The sequence below is a fragment of the Apostichopus japonicus genome, chromosome 8 (assembly GCF_037975245.1).
Source record: "Apostichopus japonicus isolate 1M-3 chromosome 8, ASM3797524v1, whole genome shotgun sequence".
NCBI lineage: Eukaryota > Metazoa > Echinodermata > Holothuroidea > Aspidochirotida > Stichopodidae > Apostichopus > Apostichopus japonicus.
Genome location: NC_092568.1, coordinates 2,095,052 through 2,117,120, shown reverse-complemented (window position 1 = coordinate 2,117,120; position 22,069 = coordinate 2,095,052). Strand labels below are relative to the sequence as shown.

Genomic DNA, 22,069 nt, shown 5'->3' with positions numbered 1-22,069 from the left:
TCCCCCACCCACACTCCCACTAATTGGGGGTAAAATGTTCAGTGTGTGGGATTTCTTACATTCAGTTCGGTAAAATGAGACCAGTTCTTTGGACCCATGAAGCCCTTCCCTAAACATTCATTCCCTTACATAAATTAGTCTGGCAGGAGGGTCATTTAGAACCCTCCCCCAACCCCCCCCCCCACCCCTTACTCCTCTTCTTGGATATCCTGTGTTTCCATCAAATTTAGAGTAAGGACTTCAAATATGAATTCAAGGCTGGTTATTTTTAAGTCCACTTTCATTTTTAACAATGGCAAAATAATTACAAAGTATTAAATACCTTTTTTGTCCCGGAGTCCTTCATTTAAAACCCCATTGTTATTAATTATGCATGGTGGTGAATAAAAAAGGCCATCACAACCAAAATTTGGTACACTCCCCGTCCCATTGATGGAATGGTTACAGTTGACATCAGCATAAAATAAAGAACTGTATCAGCAGCCCTTCGTTGACAGATGCAACACGACCCCTCCTGCCATGAGACCACCCCTCCCCACCTCCATGGTCCAGTTGGGCGAGAAGCGTTCAGTCAGGGGATTTTTCGTGTCAAGTCTGGGAAGAATTTGGGCACTCCACCATGAAGGGTCATGGCCTATCTACAAAAGTCCGGAAACATCAACTGGGGTGGGCTTAGGAGCTGTTGGGTTCTTAAATGCTGATTTTCGCGTCTTCTCTGGTTCCCGTGCTGATAGTTTGACGCTGTTCTGAAGTTGAAATGTTCGCTCCCGGCATCTGTACGAGCATGTGGAACATCCAGTTGTGTGCGTTTTGGGAAAGGCGTTTATGAATAAGGCAAATTTATGGACTGCCATAATCAGTCAGTTTAAACAATTTTCTAATGCTATAACACCACTCTATATTCTCCTCCCGTATAATGTTTCAAAGCGATCGCGTTGACAGTACGAACAATTCCTAATCTTTCATTTGGCTATACTGTTCAGGACTATCACTGGAGGTGCTTGGAAACGGAACATAGAAAGTACGCCTTAGAACAGGGTTGTCCAACCTTTTGCAGAGGAGAGCCACATGGAATGATAATGATGAAGGAGGGGGCCGCATGAACCCTACGCTCGATTTTCGATTTTTGTTTTGCCCGAAGCCCAAGGCCCAAAAAAATGTGAGCACTGCGCGCGGAGCGCACTGATTTATTTTCCTTCCTGATAAAACAAATGAATAAAGTCCAGCCCCCCCCCCCTCCGCTGAGAGTGTCACACAAACTGACCTGTATGCAGTTTTTTGGACCCAGAAGGTTCGAATGATTATATAGCTGCAAATTGTTATCAATAAATCTGCTCACTAAAATTTTGCACCGTAGAGCATCTCTGGCGGGCCGGACGCAACCCTGCGGCGGGCTGGACTGTGGCCCGCGGGCCGTAGGTTGGACAACCCTGCCTTAGAAGAATTGTCTCAACTGAGTGCCATACTCTGCCAAAGAATTTTTCATATCGTATTATTGGCAACGGGCCTGGTTTCAGCGTATTCTCTTCAAGAACTTCGTACATTGTTTAAAACCATGAAGCCTGCCAGTGGTCTTAAACTAGTATTAGTTTTGACATTAACTTGAAAGATAAAAAACAAAACAAGTAGGCAATGTTTTAAAAATCGGTTTTGTTGTTGATAATAAGACATAAATAGAGCAATAAAGACATATTTGCACATGTTCTTTTTTCACCTCGTTTGGTACAAGAGGCACCTGGGCATTAACCTCTCTCCATCTATACACACATCATCCACAACCTTTTATCAAGTAGTCCTTGACAAGTCCCATTCACATGAAACCATCGTAGCCAGTTAAAGGCATTGAAGACTCGCCCCAAACCGCGTGGCACCCTCTGAAAAAGTTAACTTTCCGTTGCTTGCAAGTGAGGTTTTTTCTTGTCGCTAAAAAATGCAAAAAAGCAGAAATGAAGCGTGATACCTTGTTAACTTTTATCTAGACCTGAGATGTCCATCGCTGCTAGATACATTGTGTTGTGGGTATTGACCGTAGCTGTATGTATTGACTGTACACTAGTGTCTAACTACCGACGGTAGCAAGCTGTGTGTGTTTTCTGGGATCGATGGTGGTGTCTAACACTTCTGTTACACCTCATTCGAAACTAGGTCAGATTACCGGCATGAGACGTTTCTTAGTGCGCGAGTCGTCACACCCTTTAAGCGGGAAATAGTTTAAGGTTGCGCCCTCTCCCGCATACCCGTAGCCTATTAGAATTTACTCAGCAAATTCTAATATACGCGAGAGGATGAAACATCCAGCATGACCTTCAAAATATAGTAGCCTATATCTTGATAGTATTCAAGTGATTGGGTAGTCTGCATGGCAAAATTACTCGGCCGGAACAGTAGAGCAATAAATACAAATGAACTTCAAAAATATAAAACAAATATATAAGTGAGCACCTGTTGTGTTGATCAAATATGCTATAGGTGATATTCAAAAGTTAAAAATAAATAAATGTTATTAAAACGTCAATAACATATACACTTCTAGATCAAAATGAGGCAAGAATATGTAAGATTTTACTAACATATCTCTCGACATTGTACGTACCCACCCCTTCCCACTGTTCCCCGTTACACACCATTCTAAAATAATAAACAAACACCAACATATGCACCATCATGTGTTGTGGTCAAACCATCTATGCATAGGCAAGAGTTATAGGCCAGAGTTATAGGCCCAAATCTAAATACGTGCTATATAGCGGTTTTGATGGTAAGTCTTGCGAAAACCACCTATTCCCTAAATTGTCCCGATTCTGTTCGGTCAAATACAAGTGCAAGCCGTCACAGTCATATTTTGGGCGCTGTCAATGACAAAATTGGACCTTTCTGTCCGGTAAATTAATGTTAATGGTGCGAAAGAGGATGGAACACATGTGGCACATGGGGGCATTGTGGTATCGCCACATTGGTCGTGGCTATGGATATGTCGACGTGAGATTCCCCTCACAATGGCGTCCCTGGACTTCTCCACTTCAGTCTGGAAATGTTCATAATGACAGCTACCGTAACAGAAGTTGGCATGGTAACCAGACGGTACGTAAATAAGGTGATCCAAACCGACTTCGGTGAAGTCAACGTACCAATCACGTACCTGGCAGCTTGTATCCGGAGTTTTTCGCCTGTTTCGAACTTTCATCCCGTCTCGTAATCTTGGCATCAGCGGCGCGGATTTCTGATCACTGTTTTCACGCTGATTGAGGAAAAAATCAGTTTCAATATTTCCAAATTCGAAATCGTCAAAGGCCACAAGAAGAGGTGAACTGTTTCCTGATTCAATGCTAATACATTCTGTTACGTTCATGAAATGAAACCCAATCACGGTGGACGACTTCCGAGCTAAGTTATTAACGTTGGTCTCAGATATGATTCTCGAAACAATGTCGGTCACGTTGAAAATTTTATATCTGCCAAGATTTGTAGCATTTTCGTAATCCCATCTTGTCAGATTTACGATTCCGTCCGATGGACTCTCAAGGTAGATACTTTTTTGTGTCCATGCCATTTCGTCGACTAGACTCTCATGATCATGTTCACATTCATGTTCGTATTCGTCTACGGCGACTACCAGCAAATTCTGTTTAAGATTCGCAAATTCATCGTCATCCAAAACAAAGGATACACGAGTTTCGTTCTCGATTCCTGAAATAATAAAAAAAATATATATATATTACACAAAAATGTTGAAAAAATTGCACTCACTAATGGCAATTAGGCGTAATAAACATATTTTGGATAATTTCGCGCGCCAATCTCGTTCTTACGGCAGGTTCTGGCGTTAAATGTAGGCCTATAAAGCCAAAATGACGGATGATTTAGTACAAATGCTTCCACAAATTGCATAATAAGTAACCGACCAAGCTATAACGATTTTTCACAGACCTCTCTAACGGAGTTCAACTTGTCCATTAATAGACCCGCTTGCATAAAACTGCCATTTTCGCACGAAATTGATTTTGATTTATAGTATAGATCAATGAGATAACCTGCTATCTGTTTCGGTTGTATATTAATACCAATTATAGTTTTTGAGAAGTACTACTGTCCCTCTTAACATTCTTCAGGCCTATCAGGAATGAGTGGCTATAAACATGGACTATTTAATATAGGCTAACAATCATAGCTAACAAATATGCCATCGCAGGTCACTTCCTCAGATACAACAAAAAAACTCAATAAGCAAACATAAAACGTTTATGGCCTCATAAAAATATAATATCTTTATTACAACTGATCGAAATTCGTTAAGGACAAATTGCGGTGACTGTCATGGTAGAATACTTGGTCGTTAAAAGAACCTGTCGTCCCTAATTGAGCCATATATCTGACTGAAATTATGTAACAAAGGATTAATATTACTGTTTAGTATTGAAATTATCATCAATTAGCGGTATTCCAGAAATTAACAATATCTTGAACTTTGCCAGAAGAGATAAATCAAACATTACACTAGCACAATTTTCCCCTCATTTCCGATCTTTTCCTGTTACATGAAACTTGTGGATAGTCGGGCAGTGTGCCCACATCTACATTTAATTAAGATCACGAGTTAGCCTGATTTACGTTGCACCGTCTTCAGTTGGGAAAACTTTACAAGCAGCGCTTTTTCCAAACTGTCAGTCTGCAGTGTTTTTGTGTGTGTGTGTGTGTGTGTTTCGTGCGTTTCCCGAAGTCAACTGCCCAGTTTTAGAAAATGTAACCAATCACTCGGAGGAGAAATATTCTGTATCGAGAAGAAGCATGCACTTGACACTATTATATATAGGCCTATGTCGAACGCGTATCTTGAGTGGCACGCCTAAAGACTGTTCACCAAGGGTCACGATCTCGGTGTCCGACACGATCCCTATATTTCAGCATTATTGGCTATATATAAACACGAATATTCGTTAGATTCGAAGATATATCATTCTTAGAGAGAGGAGGCGTATACGATAGTAAATAATGTGCTTTCCTATGAACCAACTGCTTGAAACGATCCTGTACGTGATGCCTTAATAAGACAATAGATAACATGGACCGTATCTAAGACTTTATAGGTCTTCATGATAATTCCAAGTTAGTTGGGAAATAGCAACAACAAAAAAGAGTGTGGAAAACAGTGAAAAAGGCTTATCGCAGTTACGATTAAAAGCAATCAATTTGTATACTCACGTGACACGTTTTGACACGGATTAGCCAGCAGATGAATTTGACTAAACGAAGACATTCTGTCGGACTGGATGAAATCGTAGAGGTGGTTTAAGAAGGCTGGTACCACGTCAAGGCCCTGTTTCTCAATGCCGTCCTGGGTAACTTTATTATGTAACACCAATGGTAAACTAGGTTCATCGTACGCTACGCTGACTGCTGAGGTGAAAATGATGAAATGTAAGATTTGCACTACGGTAGCACAGAAGTGCACGGTGAACAGTAAACCCCTCATTTTAAAATCAGTAAGTTTTGGATGATGTCTATTACTAGAAGCCAGAAACGACGATGAAAAAACCCTTTCAGGAAGATGTAGAACTTGCGAGAAAAGTCAAGATATGCCAGTACACACGTAAGACAAAACAACTGGATCCGGATCTTAAAATCAATGCAAGCTCAATGTTCTACAGATCCTTTTTTCTCTCTAAACGATGGAACAGAGAAAATGGCAAAAATCATTTTGTGGGCTCTTTAAGTAGAACTTGGAAATGTACTTTCAGGGGGGAAAAAACAGTCTGAAAACAATCCAACCGTGACCGAGTTAACCTTTTTGGCATATATTTGCGCAGACATATGTTGTCTGAAATTTGATTCCTGACGAAGTATTAAAGCAAGATAAACGGGGAAAAGATCCCACCAACAAATGAAATGGTTATACCATAATTTGAGCAATTTTATTGGTCGCTTCTGGAGGTTAAAATGAGAAAGACTCTATATTTAACAAAACAATTTGCAGTCAATCATTGCCATGTGAATTAATTATAGTATAGTTAACAACGCATTGGGTATACATGTCGGACCCAGCTGTATGACTGGAAGAAGCTGATGTAACAATTTCTACTTAAAATCAGACAAATAATTTGTAAGTCAGAGCCGTAATTATTTTTCTTTTTTATAATCTTATAAGATCGTATTGGATTGTAAAATGCATAAAAAGTGCTTTCACAAATGCCGTCGTGACAATAAACCTGCCCTTGTTCTTGTATTTCTTTGCACAACACTGTCAGATTTTCTACACAGTTGTGGATTAGTAATGTCCTGTGACTTGAGGAATCCTTTATAGAGAAAGGTGAACCGCTATATATAAGACTGGGGAACAGGTTTCGTACAGCGGTCGTGTATTACTCCTGCACCGATTAGCTGCATCCGAAATTCCACCTGCTACGAAAGTTAGGGAGCAGGCTGTTGGGCCTAATACTTTATTTTGAAGAAATGCGCTGGGGCACAGATCAGGCCGTAGCCACAATGAAGGCATGGCAAACCCCCACCGTCCCCCCTCCCCTACCCCTCCCCCTCCCCTCCAAAACAATCAGATTTTCTGCAAATGGCAGACACTTAGGCTAATAACACACGCTAAAAATCAGGACATTTGTACTACATTAATGTATCAAAATGCTGCTGGAAATCATAGCACCATTTTGCATCTAACTCCCATTACTCAATTTACAATAAAAAAATCTGGGTTATAGAAAAAAATTAAAAAAAACTTTGTTGCTCTTTTCAACTTCAAACTTATTCTCAATACATCGAGATGATATTTTTCAGGGAATATACCATGTGAGTGGCTGTAAAGTGCTCGTTAAAATAAGTTGATCATGTCGAGTTTCAATCTTTTGATTTTTAGCACGTAACATGTTATATTGGTGATCTTTCAAAATAGGGGCGTGGTTTAAGTTTTTCTGGAGGCATACGTTGACTGTGTCAAACGTACAAGGCTCTACAGAGGACATGGTAAAAAAGTATTACGTAACGTACGTGATAACACTACGTACGTACGAAATAGTTGCCACGTACGTACGTAATAATAGTACGTACGTACGTACCTACGTAATGATATCAGGTACGTACGTGATAGGTATTACGAACGTACCACATATGTATTACGTACGTGCGTGATATTTACTACGTAAGTACGTAATAATTATCACGTACGTATGAAGTATTATTAAGTACGTATTTATTTGATTATTATTACGTACGTAATAATTACTACGTACGTACGTTAAAAACACCACTAAGTACGTAATAATTATAAGGAATGTAGAGCTACGTACGTACGTGTTTTTATTACGTGATATAGCCTCCTATGTTAACACTTGTCTGACGTAACGTTGTCTAACGATATATACTGTGGGATACATTTCATTTCAAAGATGGAGAGGGATGAACTTGTCCGGCATTTTTTATTCCGCGGCTCAATCGTTTAACTTAGCTTGACGTCTGTGGTTGGATGATTGACACATACGAGATACAGTGAACCAGAAGTACTTTTATATTATAATATAATAAAACCGTACAGATAGGCACGTATCTTGCATGTAGGCCAGTATGTTACAGCATGTACGTACTGCTACTTCTTAGGTAGTGAACGTACGTACGTATTATTAAGTACGTACGTAATAAATTAATTTGTTTCCTTGTCCTCTTTTGAGCTTCGTACAAACGTTAACTTCAAGCATATTTTTTTTTGCAATGAACATCCTGATTTGACAACTTAACATGCATTTCCACGATGCTTTGCAATTCAGGAGCATTAAGTGATCGATAAAACATTCTATATGAACCGTTATAACAACGATTCTACATCTGGAATCATTTGTACTGGCAGTAATAAAGCTACATGATAAACACAGGCGCGTAGCCAAGGGGGGGGGGGCGAAGGGGGCAGCCGCCCCCCCCCCCCCCTTGAGCATATTTTTTACAATTTTTTTTAAGGTTTTTATGATATCGCTAGTATTTTCAAAAGAGAAAATGCTAAGATGCAACTAAGAAGGCATGGGAAGTGCCATTTCCGGCGATCTGGGAGGCATTTACAGCCAAAATTTTCTTGTACGCTTCGCGCCAACCATGGTGGCGCTACGCTTAGATAGTTTGCAATGCAGAATCTACAGTTTCGCCCCTCCCTTGGCAAATTCCTGGCTATGCGCCTGGATAAACACAACCTTAATTAGTAAACATTGGAATTTTATGTATATGGCTATGTAATATATTAAGAAGGAAGAAGAATTCCTTTATAAGAAATTATAGTTTCATGTAGTCTACATACGCATCACAACGATCACAATGTAACTTTTTCAGAGGCACCCTCTAGCTGTCCAAATAGCTCAGTCCCTGAAACAGATGTGAGGGCGCAACCCGCCATATACGGCTCTGGGCCTGTACGGAACCAACCTTTAAAGATTAATCAACCACTGTATAACAGAAAAAAATCAAAAAGTTAAACCTTTTTTCATCAGTTTTTGTCCTTATCAAAGCGAGAATCACAAACTTCCAGATAGCATTCTTTCACGCACTGAACAGTTATCAGCAAAAAGTCATTTTATAAGCTGCTGAAGTTTCTTCGACAACGAACGTACCACGGCACCTGTGTTTATTGCCTAGCAACGAACGCTTTTAAAATAATTTAGGGCTTGACTACTATTTAGTGGGGAATATATTTATTATTTGTAGGGATGTACTTTAAATATCTTCCATATTTAACCATATAGTTGCATTAATCTCTTTCAAACATTAAAAGAAGACTACTGATTTGTTCAAATGTCATGAAAGATTTTAATAAAGAAGAAATATAAAGGAAGGGTGTATTGATGAAAAGAAATAGTACATACTAAAATAACCGTGTCCAAAGGAAGAAACTATGTGGAAGTCTACCAAAGCAACACATGAACATGAATTCTTCAGTTAGTCAAGCAAGTTCGTATAGGCTGTCGACGATCGGTTTCGTGTCTAGACAATATCTTGGTTGACTTTTCTTTTAAAAAAAAAAGGTATCAGAGATCATTTGGATGGTTTTAGGCCATGTCTACATACAAACACCAGTTATTGCTGTTAAATTTAGTCACTAGGATAGACTACTTTTAAAGTTAGTATGAGTAATAGTATTTAGTAGGCTAACCGGTGTACATCAAACTTTGTACTGCGAAGAAAAGGTAGGCTACTGTAGCCGTAACACTATTATTGTTACTCAGGCCTAAATGAGAAGTTGTCCAACGTAGGCCTACTGCCACTGGACTTAGGTGACGCTATAAATTTTGACTTGGAAGTAACTTCATATACCCAGCCTTGGCTAATCAGTCCAATCTCTAACATGGACTACTATAAATGTATTTTTAGCCAAACATGATTGACCATGTAGGCCAGTCTAACTCAGTAACAGGCCTAGGAATTAGGTACTGTAAGTTGCTTAATTAGTAATCATGGGCTAGTTGACTAGACTAATCCCTATGTTAAGAAGGGATATGTACTATCACAAAGAGCTTTCCCCTGAAAGCGCAATGGCCTAGGTTATGCCTAAGTAGCTATAATGATTGTCACTGGAATTTCCAGGGGCGTATCCAGGGGGGGGGGCGCAACAGGCACGCGCCCCCCCTATTGGCCGTCACCAAAAAAAAAAGTTTAGCAAAAAAAAAATAAAAAAATTGATGACGACCTTTAAGTGAGATGTCGGTAATCGCTCCACCACCCCCCCTCCCGTATGCTTTATTTTTTGTTTGCCAAAAAAAGGTTCTGGCGAAGTTCGGCGGCATAATAGTTTTAGAAACATAGATGGTAATTGTGTTTGTATTATCACTATAAACACTAAGTGACATGCCAGCCATACTAAATTGTACATTTTGTGTCCATATTTACTGGAAATGTTGCTTATTATTAAGGTCGAAAAATGGATCACATATGGCCATGGGCCGCAATCCTGCATGGGGGGGGGGGGGGGGGAAGGGGGGATATATCCCCCCATGAAAATGGGTGGAGGGGATGTAATACACCATATCCCCCCCCCACCAAATGCCAGGGATAAGAATATTTTCATGCCTACATTTATGCATCATCGTTAATGTACGGCTCTTTTTTAGCTTCATTTCTTGCCTACCATAAACGCAGTGCGATCTTTTCAAATAAAGCGTCTTTATAAAGCAAGAATAGTTGACTGTAGGCTTCATTGGCCCTATAACAACAAAATGTATTATTGCGCCCACGGTATTGATATAGTACATATATATAGTATTCATAGTATTCATATAGTATTCATATAGGCCCTCATAGTATTCATAGTATTCATAGTATTCATATTAGTATAGGCCCTCATATAGTATAGTATAGTATAGTATTCATATAGTATAGGCCCTCATAGTATTCATATAGGCCCTATAGTAGGCCTACACACGTACATGTACCCTCGAACAGCTGAGAATCTCATGTTACCAGGGTAATGCTTAATACACGTTTCACCTGGATGCCCTAGCAATCGGTACCTATAGGAATGTAACTATGTGTAATTGTGTATTGCATGTGTATAGGCCTATAATAGCCTGCATGAGGCCATTTTCTTCATCGAATAATATAAAAGAGCTCTCGAACATTCTAACGTTGCGCCTGAAACAAGATTGACAGGGGCAATTTTCCCAAAATAACACCCGAAATTAAAAAAAAGGTATTTTGATCCTGATTATGAGATATTTCGGACATGACATCCCTATTTTAAAGTTGGGTATATGCCGCTTGGAAACCTCGGGAAGTGCCGTTTCCGGCCATCTAGAGGGTTTGTTAATCCCAAAATTTTCTTGTACGCTTCGCGCCAACTCATGGTGGCGCTACGCTTAGATAGTCAACAAGGTCATATCCCCCCCCCCCACTCGGAAGTACGGATTGCCGCCCATGCATATGGCACCAGTTTGCGTTTCAGCCCTTCTTCGAAAGCAAAAATTGTCCACCCCTCCCCTTAGACCCATCCCCCAGGACGGCGATCATTCATGCCTGACGCCCCCCCTATTGGAAAATCCTGGATACGCCCCTGATTACAATGAACTGTGCAAAAGCTAAGTAAGTATCAGCTGTGAAAACATAATATCTTGTAGTCTACAGCACCATCAATTTGATGGTGCAGACATTTCTTCTTGCTCATTTACATCTTGACTCAAGACCTGTACAAGTATGAATCTCATTCTGATGGAATCTGATCAAACCAACAATGACCTCACACAGCTGAAAACTAAAGTACAGAGCAAAATCAGATAGAAAAGTTGTCATAATTATTTATCTTTGAAAGAACAGCTCTTAACATCATACAAGTTTCATTTTGTTGTCGCACTAAGTTAATTCGTACAGACCATTTGAAATCCCCACTGCCTTCCCAATAAGTTTATTGGCTAAAATTATGACACTATTTAACCTTTCATGTCATCCTTACACTACAGGTATATTCCAGTGGTAGACAATGTGGCACTTACATGGAAAAGAAAAATGTTAATTGAAATCCCCATCTCAACATCTTGTTGAAATGTACAGTAACCCTATTTTAACATGGCTAAACCCTTCATTTTCCCTGGAGTAGATCACACTAGGTGGTCTATGATGAGTGGCATAACAGTAAATATTTTGTAAAAGTTTTACTTTCCTTTTATAATCTTCTTGTTGATTTATCCTTGAAACCTGTAGATATAATAAAATGCAAACAGTTGTTTAAATCATGTACATCTTGATAAAAATTTATCTACAGTTTCTTAACATCATCATATTTTTGTGAAGTTGCTGCAAGTGGAGTTTCTATTGCAGTAGTTCAACATGTTTGTTATATTTAGACTCAGTTTATGTCATTGTTTGTATCCATTGTTTCCTTTTCTTTCTTTCCCTTTTGTTTGTAGGTTTTATAGCAATGGACCTGTCCATCTTATGGCAATGTGAAGCCTAAAAAGTAGGTTCATGGTTCAGTTAAAAGGTTTGCAAAACGATGCTATGCTACCAAAATAACTAAGTTTCTTAACGCTAGTTGTAGTGTAGATAATGGGTTGTGGGTCATCGACAGATAGTGTGAAATCTGAATCAAAGGCAAGTTTGGGAACAGCTGTTTCCTCACGGGCGAGTAGCAGTACAAGGACCCCAACATTGAGAAATAAAGCCCGTGTTGCACCTGAGGCATTTATTGACACAGGGACTCCAACTTTGGCAAAAAAACAGGTCGATGACCAAAGTAGAGACAGCGGTATTGACAGTGCCAAGACAACTGATGGAGGTAGCAGAGAGAGTGAGGCAGGAGACACCGTGAACAGTAAAATAGACGCAATAAACAACCACAAAGACAACCAGGTTTTAAAGAAAGCTGTAGCATTTGATGTGACACTGGGAGATGGACAGGTTGAAAGTATCATAGGAGTGCACCCACCTAGGAGACTTCAGGTTAGTTTTTGAGTAGCAATCTTAAAATATTTCTTTCAATTTGAACATATGAGGAGAAGTTTGGAAGAGAAAGAATTTTTGGATTTTTGTTTTTTTTGGTACTGAAGGATCCATGCACTTACATCAAACTCCTCTTAGTTTGTAACATTGGTTATTCATTACAGAAGGCTCCCCTCTTTTTCAGAAGAGCATAATAGCTTTACACTGTGGTCAAATATTTATTATTAAAGAGCTAATAGTAGAGAGTTTAACAAAATTTTTGGTAAGTAGTGTTTGCCAACAAATTTTCTACAGCAAAGTGAACTAAAAATATATATATTTGTTGTATTTCAAATATATACCAAGTCCTCCAATAAGCTAAAATTTTGTTCACTGCTACAATCATTCTGCAGTCTATAAATGGTAGGTCAGATAATTTTTTCACCATATTGATTGGCATCTTTTACTTTTCATTTCTCTTCTTGAAATGTGTTACATGCAAAACATTGTGAAAATTGATAGCATTTTGACAAAACCGCAACACTGCTCTGAGGCTTCCCTTATTCTTTAAAATGGGTAAAACCATTGAGTTATTTCTGTACCTCAACCTCCACAGTTTAATATGAAGTTCTCAAGAGATGGAGTGGTGCCATTGTAAAGTTTAACCGTATAATAAGTCGTTCTCTTTCTAAAGAAACTTGAGAATTCCCCTCGACCCATTTTGACGTTGGAAGAACTGGACAAACGGCAGAAGAAATCAGAAGCGAGGAGAAAGAAGGTGACTGTTGATTGTGCTACTGCTTAATATGTGTTTCTTTAGATATAAGGTTGTTTATTAAAGGAGTAATATTCCATGGTTGCCCATTGCATAAAATTTTAAATGAATCATTGAGAGTGGAAAATAGCTAAACTAATAAGTCACAAGAGTTGTTCCACAAAGAATTTATGGAATAATAAAAATGCAGGGAGTATTTCGTCCAGTATCGCACATACCAGAGTTTGCTGCATCAAATGAGTAATCTGCTAAACAATGAAAGCATGTGTAACTGCTTTGTGCACAGAGCCACATGAATTTCAGTATTTGTATGATATATAATCAAAATATGTATTTAAACTGCTATAAAAGAAAGCGTGAACACTAAATTATTTCTTTCCATGATAGCTATAAAATTTCTTGAAACCTATTGAGGTCAACTGAAAGTTCTAATTTTGCAAAACAAAATAAGAAAGCAGCAAATTATTTGCCCATGTTTCAGGTTTAAGATTCATTTGCAAGATTAAATAATTTGCAACAGTTAAAGAAGAAATTTCCTCAAGGTCACTTTTGAAATTCATTCAGGTATGCTGCAGGTTTTACAGTTTCAAAGAGCAACCCATATTGATAGGTTTCAATGAATGAAGAATAATAGACTCTCAGAACATCAAGCACAGATAGAAATGAATATGTTTTGGCTTTTTCAGTCACTATTTTCATTATTTGGTGATTGTGGGTGCTATCTGCTGTAATGATGAAATCAGGTAATACTGTGTGAGGAAATCCCATCTCAAACTGATTCTTGCTAGGAATAAAGCCCTATTTGTAAATAATTTCAAGATCTAAGGATTCTGAATTGATCATTTTACCAAAAGGGAATTTAAAAGAAGCATTTTGCAGAGTGCAAATCATATTTTATCAGAATGTAGCACAAAAACGATGCTTGTAAATATTAATATCTTAACACATAGTATGGTGTGAGAATCAAGCAAAGGAAGATGTTTGTAAAGTCAAGGGGAAATAGTTTTAGGTTTGCTCTTGGAAAGTATTAAGTGTACTTATTTCTTTCTCTCGTAGGCTCTTGAAAAGAAAGCAACCAGTTCTCAGCGTTCATCAAGAAGGAGGAATGACTTGATTGCAGCGGTCAAATTCAGCCAGGAGCATCAGCAACAAGTGACCGCAAGAAAGGTAAGCAAAGCAGCAACATTGGTCGGTGGACTGGTCAGTACAGCAATTGGGCAGTACCTGAAGGGCCCACTAGATTGCCTAGCCTCCTAATGAAATCAATCATTTTTAGTACCCTTGCATACAAGTTTAGTTCCAACTATTCTGACTTCTTATCTTAAGAGAGCAACATGTAGAAAAGAACACAATCTCTACAAACATGCAAAAGCATAAAATCTAATTATTTAAAATAAACTTTCATTTATGGTCGAGCATGTACCGTACACACCTATCAACACTTAAGTCTGGGTCTGGGAACCACCACTCCACACTTTTTATCGCTGGCTATGCAGCTAGTTAGTTGTTGCTCGGGAGCCCAGATTATCTTTTTTCCCTGTCGAGGTGTAAGTGCAAGAGCGCTGAGATATATATTAAAATGATCAGACAATGATAGCCATATGTGAAATTTCAATACTTAATGGTTGATTTTGTCATGAAAAAAAAAATGGTTTCTTTGCTCCTATTAAAGTTCTTATATATGTATGATGAACTAATGTATTGTCTTCACTGCCATTAACATTGTAATTGTTTGTCACATATCAAGATAAATCTGGTGCACTAAGTTATATTTTAATCAATTTTTTTTTTTTTTTTTTACTGCTTTCTTTTGTAGAAAACTTGTAAGCATTCGTAGGTACTAAACATTGCAATAAGAAATCTGTTGAATTCTTGTTATATCAAATGGTTCATTTTTAAAGTAAGTAAACAAAAAATGAACCTGGGCAAAGATATTAACAGTAATTTTTTTTAAATGATTGTTTGATAGCTCGAAGAAAAGATTGACTCAGCAAACAAGAGTCGAGACAAACATCAAATGGACATGGTAATGAAACAGAAAATAAGGGAATCAAAGGCCAAACAAGCCAGAGAAAAAAGGCTGAGAGCATCGATGGACGAAGACGAGTACGACGTTGAGAAGGATGAAACATACAATGTTGATGATGGTAAGCTAAATCCTTGTAAAAAGAAATACCTGTAAAAAGGAAAAAGAAATCACTGTTAAAAAAATTGACCAACACATTACATACATAGATTGGCTCCATAGTCTGAAAAAATTCATCATCAATTTCTATATCAATTGACCACACAACATGACATTTACCTACACATTGATACCAAAGAACAATTCTGTGGGGCCTTGTGAAAAAAAATAAAGTTTTTGATTATAAGAAGCTTTTAAGTGAAAGCCTGCCTCTTATTTTTTCTATTTTATGAATATGAAAGTGTCAGAAGGAGATATATGAATAATATGTATATATAAAATAATACATAAAATAGTATAGTCATGGAAGGAAGTAGCTAGGAAGCTTCATCGTGAGCGAAGAATTTCTAACAAAACATAGCTAGCCTTACCAAGAATATGAACAATTTTGCTGTTATTGTTGCATTGAAAACACTGTAACTTTTCTGACAAATATAAAACCCTTACCAAGATATTTTATAAGAAAATTCACAACATTCATCTTGCGTGACTTATACAAACGGAATCAGGCTTTTTTTTTATTGTAGTATGCAAGGTTTAAATTGTAAGGTTTAGTCCTTGTAGACCAAAGAAACAAAATCTTGATTTCTTTAATAAGCCAAGGAGTGAAGTTTAGTTTGGTTCTTAGACCAAACTGTCAGATAGTGGCTCACCCTACCCCAAAAATTCACTGAACTATATAAAGCCCCAAAACACTCCTAATGGAACTATTTAACAAGTGGCATAAAATAAAAGAATATTTTCACCGGAACCTTTGTACCATTGTATGTTTGTTTATATTCTATTGCAATGATCTATTGTCTTCTTCTTCATGCTTGATTTCAATATTGTTTCCCTAGTCGGAGCTAATTCACAATGAAATTGAAATGCATGTCAAATTTAATGCCTTTTACAACATAACCACTGCGAATACCTTTTCCCTGCTTCCTCCCACTTTGCTTTTACAAGGAAATATTCTTGCAAATTTTTCATTTTTGCTATTCCAGACGAGGATTCTTGGCTAGATGGAGAGAATAATGTGGATACAACTACTCAGTTCAAAGGCTCTGCCTCCACCACAGCGTCAGAAAGAATCTATGATGGTCGCAGCAGTCCTGCTAAGAGAATGTATGGCGGGGGCATGGATCAACGCTTAGGGTATTCGAAAGACCTTGACAGTGACGAATCAGAAACAGAAGCATTTAGTGCTCGCAATGTTGTACAAGTCTCCAAAAATAACAATGAAACTGATGATTTCTTTGATTGATTTAAAAAGGTTTGTGATGAACTGTATTCAGACATATTTCCATGGTTATGAGGAACTATGACCTTTATTCAGACATTCCCACCGCTATGAGGAACTTTGACATGTATTCAGTCATATATTTCCACTGTTATGAGGAACTTTGACCTGTTTATAGACATAGATTTCCACCGTTATGAGGAACTTTGACCTTTATTCAGACATTCCCACCGTTATAAGGAACTTTGACCTGTATTCAGACATATATTTCCACCCTTATGAGGAACTTTGACCTATTTTCAGACATGTATTTCCACTGTTATGAGGAACTATGACCTATATTTAGACATATATTTCCATCGTTATGAGGAACTTTGACCTGTATTCAGTCATATATTTCCACCGTTATGAGGAACTTTGACCTGTATTCAGATATATATTTCCACCATAATGAGGAATATGACCTGTAATGAATGAGACATATATTTCCACCGTTATGAGGAATTTTCTCACCGTGTTTGAGAATTCCAAATCTAGTCTCAATGTAGAGTTCTTGAACCCTTGCAGTCAGTTGGATCAGTGTTTGTAGGTGTGCTCTGTGGATGGCTCATATATGACACTGCAATTCATCGGCCTACGAAATTAAGTGTTGGGTTTACAAAAGTCTCTGGTATTCATACACACATTAAAACTGCTTGCATTGCTTAGATCATGGTTGTCCAACCTTTTGCAGAGGAGGGCCACATGGAATGATTATGATGAAGGAGGGGGCCGCATAAACCCTACGCTCGATTTTCGATTTCTTGCCCGAAGCTCAAGGCAACAACATGTGAGCACTGCGCGCGGAGCGCACTGATTTATTTTCCTTCCTGATAAAACAGATGAATAAAGTCCAGCCCCCCCCCCTCCGCTGAGACAAACTGACCTGGCACAAACTGACCTGTATGCAGTTTTTTGGACCCAGAAGGTTCGCATGATTGATTATATAGCTTCAAATTGTTATCAATAAATCTGCTCACTAAAATTTCGCACCGTAGAGCATCTCTGGCGGGCCGGACGCAACCCTGCGGCGGGCCGGACTGTGGCCCGCGGGCCGTAGGTTGGACAACCCTGGCTTAGATGGTACTATAGGTCACACACCTCTGGAACAACATTTTGGCAGAGTGTTCATAGTTTATTTGGCTTAGTCTTCAAGCCTCCATTATATACATCAGTTAATAACCAGTAAATATAAATCCTTCACATTTTGACTTCAGTCATGGTTCCTTGATCAGTTTGTTAGATCAATATATACTCTAGGTATGGAATGCAGTACCACAGTAGCAATTGCACCGAGGGATGACACTGGTGAAGACTTGTATACATTCATTGTTGTCATGAAAATTGTCAATCCATCGTTCAAATGTTGCTTAATTGAGTATAAATGAAAAGCATGGGATAAGAGTTAACCTTGTTATAAAGGAATGCTGACAGTATTCCACTGGAATATGTCAAGACAATGTACAGTCTCAATATAGGTTACAAAGTGGAAATATATTGAATCAGGCAGGGAATAATTTAGTGTTCAAATTTTGAAGGTTCTCTAAATTATATTTATAAAATGCTAAGATTCCTGTGTAAAAACTGCTATACTGTACATCCTTGCACTCGTGTAGCAATTTTGACCATGTTGTACCGCATTTTGTTATGTGATACTGGATAAGTTATTCTCTGCCAGTGTTAACTTCACAAGCCACTGCTACAATACTGTAAGATGGTCACGGAGTTAGCTCTCAAGAATTTTAAGTAGACATTAGAAATAACGTTAATTTGGTCACCATTCCTGTTGCATTTCATTTTTTGTTTGATTGCTGTTCCAGTGTGACATATGAGTTCTAATTTCTCGAAACATCTATGTATTTGGGGGAAAAAAAGCAACCGTACTTTTCACCTCAGAGCTAACTGTTTTATAGCAATTTATCTGAAAACTTTCTTATTGAATATTTTGTCAATACTCTGATCTACTCAGCTGTAAACTTTCACAACACAGCTTTAATTGTTACTTCTACAAACCTATTACTATGCAAATTTATATTAAAGGCTTTAAAATGGACGGAAGAAAATAGAGAAATGATTATAATTAACATAGTAACATTATTGAAACTTATTCAGGATAATTGTCTATATCACTGGTGCCAACTTGCTTCCATAGCACTTTCTACTTCCAAGTACTTCCAACTGACGGTGTCAAGTTTTCTTTGAAAAGTCATCATTTTGATTCACTCATATTTGCTATTTCAGGCAGTACTATGTTCTATTTTGAGCCATATAAGATGTACATGTCAAAATAAAAATAAATTAACCCTTTCTAATTTAATTTAAGAATATGTGGAGGAAATACATATTTCCAAAGGGGATGCATGGTTGGGCTACCTCAAAATTTATAACTCATCATCTACTGAGTATTTTAACCATTTGCCAAATACATCTAATGATACCTATTTGTCTCATGATGCACCCTGCAATATAGTGAGAGAAGACAGAGTACCTCAAATGTTTATGATACATCGTGTATTATCCTGAGAGATAGAAGCTTATTAATGTAAGCATTGTATGTCCTTCTTTACTCACAGGGAGAAGTTTGCAGGGAAACATGTGTTATGGGGTGGGAAGGGGGAAATGAAGGAGGATCAAGTGAAGAGGGGAGTGGAAATGATATTTACTTCTTCTTAATTTCCAGTCTCCATTTTAATTGTAATGCACAGGTTGATTTATACATATACACAAATCCTATGGTGGCGCTAGTTCCTTTTTGTGACCCACTGCATGTAAGACTTATTCTCTTTTCACTTAACTCTGGACCTCTCTTAGTCTACATTGGAAACGTTCACATTAGTTATGTTGTAAACTTTACAGTCCTGTCCATGACCATAAGCTGTTCATGATTGTATACTGAACCAGGATTACACTCCTCATCCCATGAGGTATGTTAGATGTACTGGAGGCAGGTTAATTAAGGTTGGCATTTGCTCTTCAGATTTTGTTTGTTTTTTTTTGTTATGAAACTTACATTTCCTCTATCCGTTATACAGTGTTTTTTCATACTGAAATATATTTTTATACTGTTTGCTTTCTAATTAATATTTTGGTGCTTTATGTTGTGGTGTATATACTTAACAGTACCAGTTTCAAGTCCACTATTTGTATTAAGAACTCAAGCTTTGGACATTGGTTTGTTTTTCATAAAGATACATGTATACTGACTACACTGTAAGCACTCTGAAGAAAGAAACATTTTAGCGCTTCCCCTAAAAAATTATTTGTTTTAATCTTTCATCATAGATAAATGGAGATGAAATTGTAGGCAATATTTTATATTAAAATGTTAATATGTATTGCATTGAAATTAAAGTGACCTTCATTGTGTAATATACATTAAGGGGAAAAAATGAGTTTTGCAACCATTTAAAGCTGTATATGTGAGTTAATTCAGTGTGGTCATTTGCATTTTAAAGTATTCATCCTGTTTATGTTCTTTAGGGAGTAAGAGTGGACCATAAAGCCAACTCTTGTTTATTCCAAATCCCTGTTTAATTTTCTTCATGGAGCGATTTTATTTTAAAATTTTACATGAGCACCTCTGAAAACTGTGTAAGCTAACCTTAAAAGAATATTGAACACTTTGGAATTTAGGGAAATTATATTTGAAAGTTTGGGATGATATATCTTTGGAACTCTCTAATTTGGTGTTATTGCATATTAATTTTTAAAAGGACTGTATGGTGTAGCAGAAAGAACTCTTGATTGTTGGTATCCTAAATTAAGTAAAATTGCCTTTCTTGGTTTATAACACCATGTAGAGTTGGAAAAGAACTCAGAAATCCACGGCTATTACAACATTCAAACCAGTGACCTCTCAATAACAAGTCCTGTGCTTTTCCAACTTAGCTATGCTGCCCTTAGTTGGTGCTGAACCCAATGTATAGCCATTTCTTTGTTGGGAGTGCCAGTCAGAAGCAACAAAATACCTTGCATACCGTGTAACCAGGGATCAGAGCCCAGTTTCATTCATTACAACCCAGAAAGGGACAGGGTAGGGATTTCAAAGAAAATTTGACTTATTGTAGATAATGATGTAAGTAAATGAACAAATGGAAAACAGTCAGTTTTCCTTTTGTTCATTTACTTACATAGTCCATGTAAACTTGAGATTACAAAGATTACCCCAAAATTATGACTACCATGTCTTTATATATACTGTGAAAGCAATACTCGAAATTACCCTGTACACTTTTATTAAATTCCTGTTGGCTATTTTAGTATTTCAAGCAGTTTTCTATTAACATATTGTCCTTTTAACTATATATTACAATGTAAGGAACCTAGCAAATTCCTTATTTATCTAATTTATGACATGTCAATGTTTGGTGTTGTATACAGGACAGGGAGGGAGTTTCTTATTTTTAAACATACATTAGAAAGTTGGATACATCTTTGTTTCTTTCTCTGACTCTTATTAATGTTTGTATCCATGCGTTACGCCTTATTGTATTGCAAATGTCATGCATCTATGCAAATTTCAAAATAAAATCATATGCAAGTTGATATTACTGTCACATATTTGTTTTAACTTCTTTATTTTCTGTCTACCTGTTACATATCAGTTTTGACAGATACAACTATAATGACATTACTGTAATGTGAGGGTTGCCAGATGTCCCTGATTTTCAGGTTGCCAGATGTCCCTGGATTAAAAAGTGCCCAGGGATTCCCTAATAGGTAAAATGGCACAGAATAACCTAAATTTGTAAACAATGTGTTCCTAGAGAATGTAGTACAGATGCGTGAGCAATTGACCACCATTCTTGAAACAGCACCACCAAAAATGAGATCTCAAAATCCCACTCGTCTCTTAAAATACATAGCGTACTTAAAATACATTGCTCTCAACATGGGGGGTCACCCATGTCCCAGAATTTCCTGGGGGGGGTGGGGGTGGTCACCTTACATTAATGATGAACAAGCATATCTGATTAGTACTTACTACATGTAACAGCTATAAACCACACGATGACAAGGATGTACTTAACAATTATACTTATACTAGATGACAATATAGATCATTTCATTGGTTGGACAACCCTCCAGAATAACAACTAATTCCATACAGAGTAGTAAATAATACACTGAACTATTGATTATGAATGTCAAGTCTGACACTGATAATAATGCTATAAATAAAGCCAAGGGCGTAGGAACCGGGGGGCTGGGGGGCGCCAGCCCCCCCAGTGAAAAATATGGAGGGGCGGAAGTATCATTCCGCCCCCCCCCCTGCTTCGCAAGTCAGAAAACCCCTTTTTCATTTCCAAATGAGAAAAAAAATCTCATTGGAGCACCAAATGGCATCTAAGGCCTGGTGAAAATGCAAAAGTTTTTACAAAATGGAGTGGGTGTTGAAGTGTGCTACATTGCACCAAATTGCATCTGAGGCCACCTGGAAATGCCAAAAAATTCCCCCTCCCCT

General features: G+C 37.7%; 2 protein-coding genes across 3 annotated transcripts; one reads left to right on the top strand and one right to left on the bottom strand.

Moving 5' to 3' along the window:
• Positions 1-1,621: 1,621 nt before the first annotated feature.
• On the bottom strand, positions 1,622-5,695 carry LOC139970379 (uncharacterized). Its single transcript, XM_071976014.1, has 2 exons — positions 5,200-5,695; positions 1,622-3,687 (listed from the first exon to the last, which is right to left on the bottom strand). Exons 1-2 carry the CDS (start codon positions 5,468-5,470, stop codon positions 2,810-2,812), a joined length of 1,149 nt encoding a protein of 382 aa, XP_071832115.1. The 5' UTR covers positions 5,471-5,695; the 3' UTR covers positions 1,622-2,809.
• A 3,136-nt stretch (positions 5,696-8,831) lies between these two features.
• Positions 8,832-21,161, top strand: LOC139970377 (uncharacterized). Of its 2 annotated transcripts, none has more exons than XM_071976012.1 (6): positions 8,832-8,928; positions 11,874-12,405; positions 13,079-13,162; positions 14,216-14,326; positions 15,129-15,306; positions 16,331-21,161. In XM_071976012.1, the coding sequence occupies exons 2-6, from the start codon at positions 12,013-12,015 to the stop codon at positions 16,588-16,590; spliced, it is 1,026 nt and encodes a 341-aa protein (XP_071832113.1). In that variant the 5' UTR covers positions 8,832-8,928; positions 11,874-12,012; the 3' UTR covers positions 16,591-21,161. The 2 variants fall into 2 exon arrangements, with proteins under 2 accessions (XP_071832113.1, XP_071832112.1); XM_071976011.1 differs by having other exon boundaries at positions 8,880-9,002.
• Positions 21,162-22,069: the final 908 nt, after the last annotated feature.